At 38.6% G+C, this 4549-nt stretch overlaps 1 protein-coding gene across 2 annotated transcripts; it reads right to left on the bottom strand.

Annotated features, from left to right (window-relative positions):
- Positions 1 to 863: 863 nt before the first annotated feature.
- Positions 864 to 3717, bottom strand: LOC113319236. 2 transcript variants are annotated; one of them, XR_003345259.1, is made up of 2 exons: positions 3159 to 3717; positions 864 to 2113 (listed from the first exon to the last, which is right to left on the bottom strand). XR_003345259.1 is itself a non-coding variant. In XM_026567508.1 (2 exons), exons 1-2 carry the CDS (start codon positions 3371 to 3373, stop codon positions 1785 to 1787), a joined length of 573 nt encoding a protein of 190 aa, XP_026423293.1. In that variant the 5' UTR covers positions 3374 to 3717; the 3' UTR covers positions 864 to 1784. The 2 variants fall into 2 exon arrangements, 1 of the variants encoding a protein (XP_026423293.1); XM_026567508.1 differs by having other exon boundaries at positions 864 to 2142.
- Positions 3718 to 4549: the final 832 nt, after the last annotated feature.

The following is a 4549-nucleotide window of genomic DNA, read 5'->3' as shown; positions in this document are numbered from 1 at the left end:
GAATCCCAAGTCGATGAAGCCCATTTGATCCATCATTATGAGGAATGGCTGTGTTTGACTATATGTCACCATTCTGCCACCTTTTTTTCTCCGCTTGATTCATTATCTCATTAAAGTCACCAATGAGCATCCATGAAGCCGTGTTGTTATTGTCAGGAAAGATGGATGGGAAATCTTGCCATAAATCGATTATCGCATCTGTTTGTGGAGGGCCGTATAATCCTGTGCATAGCCATGGTTGTTCTTGATTAGATGGAGTGACTAGAGTATGGATGTAACTTTGGCATTGTTTTAGAATACGAATGTTGATGTTGTTTTTCCACATAAGGCATAGACCGCCTCGTCTTCTAGTTTTGGGTACTGTGGAAAGGTTTGGTACTGAAGGGTTTGAGCCAATCCTGACATATGCCTTTCATTTGCAAGAGTTTCAGAAAGGAATAAAATATCAGGTTTGTGTAAGGAAATGATTCCTTTCAGATGTTGAATTGTGGTTGGGTTATTTATTCCTTGACAGTTCCAAGATAAAATATTCATTTTATTTTGGTTTGCTAGAAGAGGGTGGGGTATGGGTTTGAGTGTAAGTGAGGTTGTATATAAAGAAAGGTTCACTAAGTCCGTAAAATTTTGGGTTTTGGCTTAAAAGTCCAGGAGAAAAGGAGATACGATGGAATTGAGTTGGGATTTAATGGGCTGTAAAGAAAAATTAGACTTATGAACGATAGTGGTTGGGGAGGGGAGGGAGTGGGTGTATACTGGTGGAAAGAGGTAAAGGGAATCGAATGCTACTGTCGAAAAAATGAGTTAGAGTTAGATCAGAGCGATCCAAGGAAAAGACTAACTTTTTATATCCAACACTAAAGAAAGAGAGGAGAAACTCAGAGATTCTAATTGAGGATTATTAGACTCCTACAAAGAGATTCTAATACACTGCCAACAACCCTCTACTATTGAATACAACACTTATCTTTCTAATACACACCCAAAAGCACTCTGTAAAACCAGAGAGGACTCGAATTATTTAACAGACTAACACTGGACTAACCTTATAAACTAGAAATTATTAAAAGCAACCTAAAGAGTGACTAAAATGAAAGAACTGCAATTGACATACCATGTAACGGTAAGACTGAAACCAAAAAAACTGTCAGCTGCTGAGTGAAACACAAAAGAAGATTGCTTAGTCACAGACAAACAAAAAAGATAATTGCAAAAAATATAGGTGGAGTTCCACCGGCCCTAGAAATGTTGCCGCACTTCTATGTAGTTGATTGATAATTTATATGGATGGACTTTATCATACTTTAAAAGCTTGCATTGGTAACTTCAGAAGATGTTGTGGTTTGTGTTACTGCTGCTGTTGCTATTGTTGTTGACCGAGATATCTGGAGTGATTGGTTTAATTGCTGCTGTTTTGCATCGTTTTGCAGGATTCAGTTGAGATGTCCATTGATGCAATTCCTCAACATCCATTCGTCTTGATATGTTTGGCGCAGATGATGTCCCAATGCCAGACGATTGAAGATATGCCTGCTGCTCGGGATTAGCCCTCTTATGACCAGGCCGAGCTACACTATTTGCAGAGCTTGAAGACGCATCAGAGGCTAGCTCAAACTCCGCTTCAATATCTGAAGTTAGGAAGTTGACATGGCTCTGTTGTGTCTGTTGTTGTTGATATGAAACCTCAACTGGTTGTTGAATTGAATTGTGCATATTTATATCCTCCTCATTAGTACTTGTTGTTCTGCTTCTTGCCCTTCCCTGATCTGTGTGGTTTTGATTGTTTCTCATCCAAGCATAGAAATCATCTGAATCAGTAGATTCGGAGCTAGAAGCCATGAAAGAGTTGAAGCCTTCTTGATTGTAACCATATATGCTTGTTCTGCTCCAGAAAAAGAGAGTGGAGATTGTTCTTGACCTGAAGAGTTTGGAGAGGGATGAACTTCAAGGCTCCAATCATTCCAATCAGGATCTGGTTCATCTACATCTAAATTAAATCTCTCTTCTTCCGAGTAATTGTCTTCCGGTGAAGGTGGATGAGCATGTAATATCTGATGAGGTGCAAGTTGAACTGGTGGTGGGGATTGCCTTCTACGATGAGTGAGGAGATATATATCTGTGCAATGTTGAGTCAGGTGACCCAATCTGTGGCAGTAGTTGCACAAAAGTCTCGGAAGTTCAAGGAATTGGAAAGCAATCTAATTAACTTCGTTCTCGTCATTAGGAGCTCGGGTACCATAAACTAAAGGTTGATATAGATTAATTCTTAACTTGACATACATGTTGCTGTAACCAGAGTGAGATGTTATTGGGTTGTCGTAATCGATAAGCTCTCCTAGTATGGAGGTGTTATTTCTGAGATGTATGTATTGGGTTTGTTCAGGAAGAAGATTATGCAAAATGATTTCAAAGTTTTCACTATCTAGAGAGAAAGTTTCAGGGTTCAGATATGGATTGCAAGGGTGTGTCATGAAAATATCACCATTGATGACTCTAGTCCCCTGCTCAAGCACTCTTAACATTTCATGACGATATTCAAACTTAAAGAGGTAATAGAACTGACTAAATTTGCTCACAGAAACCCACCTTCTATAAACCACCTATAACTTAATTAGGCACATCTAACATCAAAAGATTTTTTGTTTAGTCTGGTGAAAAAACCACCAACAAGCTTATGCTCCCAATTGTTAACATGATTATTAAAAAACCTAACACGGCTTCCATCTCGCCAACGATTAGACATGGCAAACACAACAACAAGAACAACAGAACATACAAGAATACACAGATAATCAAAAGAATAAGAGAAGACTACAAGCAAGGGAACTAGAGTAGAAACGAAAGTAGGATGCATAAATCTGAACAGATTGAGTTCCATTTATAAGCGAATGCACAAAATAATAGGAGAGGCATGATGATTACTATCCAGAAAAGATGAGTTTTGGTAGAGTATTTGAATAGGTAAGCGCAGTAAACTGGGTTGTGTAAGAGAATGGATTTGGTAATGGTTACAGCAACAAATAAAATCTAGTTAGTTAATGGAGACGGTGAGGCTATAATACGATGCCACCTAGAGCCTTAAAATTGAAACCTGAATAATTTAAGATCCCTAATTGCAAGATAAAGCTGAAGAGATTTGATATAGAGCAGAAAAGTAGTACCTCGGAATTGGGTTATCTAATCCACCTTCAACAGATCGATAGAGGTAGAGTTTTTTGACTGAGGTCCAACTTCTTTGCAAGATATGAATTGAATTGCCAGAAGGAGAAATCGAGAATCCTGGTCTTCCGGTTGAATAAGCTTGAAGTGGGACATATACGGATATCGATTCATGCAGCAGCATCAATAAATCTTCAGTAAAACTTCTTTTTACCATTCAATTCGCAAATCAGAGAATTGAGGTTGAGGTGTGACATAAATTCTATCGACAGAAGCAGCAACACCAACATCTCTTTGGTAATATCTTCAAATTTATCATCCATACAATTAAACAATTCGAATACACATCTGTGAAACTTTATGAGTTCTGGGGCCGGAGGATCGAAGATTAGCCGATTAGGGAAGATGAATTCATGGCTGATTTTTGGTATTGGCTATTAGGGTTTGCAGAGAAAACCCCTAAAATATCTAGTTTCAGGTGTGGAAGCGAAGATGAGAGAGAAGGGGTGAAAAACCAACCCATCACTTGTAGGAGTCGGTAGGACTACCAGTCCATTCCTTTACCACTTGATTGATTTTTCAAGTTGATAAACTAACTCTTTTATTTTTTTTGAACCCCCAATCGGGGATATGAAAACTGATTGGGGATATGAATTACTTCCCCCAACCAAAAGTGTCTGTTAAGGGGTGTTTTTTGAGGCGAAAATACTAAAACACCCTTCCATCAAAATAAAAATCAAAAAATTTAAAATCAAAAAACAAAAACATATCCCCCATTTCCATTTCCACTTCTTATTAATCTCTTTTAGGGTTACAGCTTTGAAACTCAAATGTTCCCCATTCCCTTTCAAATTCTAAATTTTCCCCACTCCGTTTCAAATTTTCTTCTCCTTCTCTGTCGGCTCCTCACTTTGAAAACGATTTATTTTGTTTTACATTCGGAAGTGATGAAGACCATGCCGGTACTGATGAAGGCCATGCCGGAAGTGATGAAGACCATGTCGGAAATGATGAAGGCCATGCCGGAAGTGATGAAGAACATGTCGGAAATGATGAAGACCATGCCGGAAGTGATGAAGACCATGCCGGAAATATTTTTTTTTACATCGCCGGAACTGATGAATTCAGTGCCGGAACTAAATGTCGGCATGCTCGATATAAATCTATCAACGCCGGTAGTCAAGTGAAAAAAAATCAATTTTCTGGATACTTTTCATCATGTGCCCGCATGCTCGAGAATTAACTAACTGTGCCGGCAACGGACTGATTAAAAAAAAAAAGATTTTGAAGGTCATTTATGAAAATTTCCAACAAATGCCGGCATGGTTTTTTCGGTTGAATACAATGCCGGCACCGAGCTATTTCAGCTGCAACAATGGTGGATTCAAAGAAG

The sequence above is a fragment of the Papaver somniferum genome, chromosome 1 (assembly GCF_003573695.1).
Source record: "Papaver somniferum cultivar HN1 chromosome 1, ASM357369v1, whole genome shotgun sequence".
Lineage (NCBI taxonomy): Eukaryota > Viridiplantae > Streptophyta > Magnoliopsida > Ranunculales > Papaveraceae > Papaver > Papaver somniferum.
The sequence above is the reverse complement of the archived record's forward strand: the minus strand, read 5'-3'. Positions and strand labels throughout refer to the sequence as shown.

Coding starts and splice junctions, on each gene's coding strand:
- LOC113319236 (XM_026567508.1), bottom strand. CDS start 3,373: ATGGTAAAAAGAAGTTTTACTGAAGATTTATTGATGCTGCTGCATGAA. Junction 2,143..3,158: donor TTAGATAACCCAATTCCGAG/GTACTACTTTTC, acceptor CTACTGCCACAG/ATTGGGTCACCTGACTCAAC.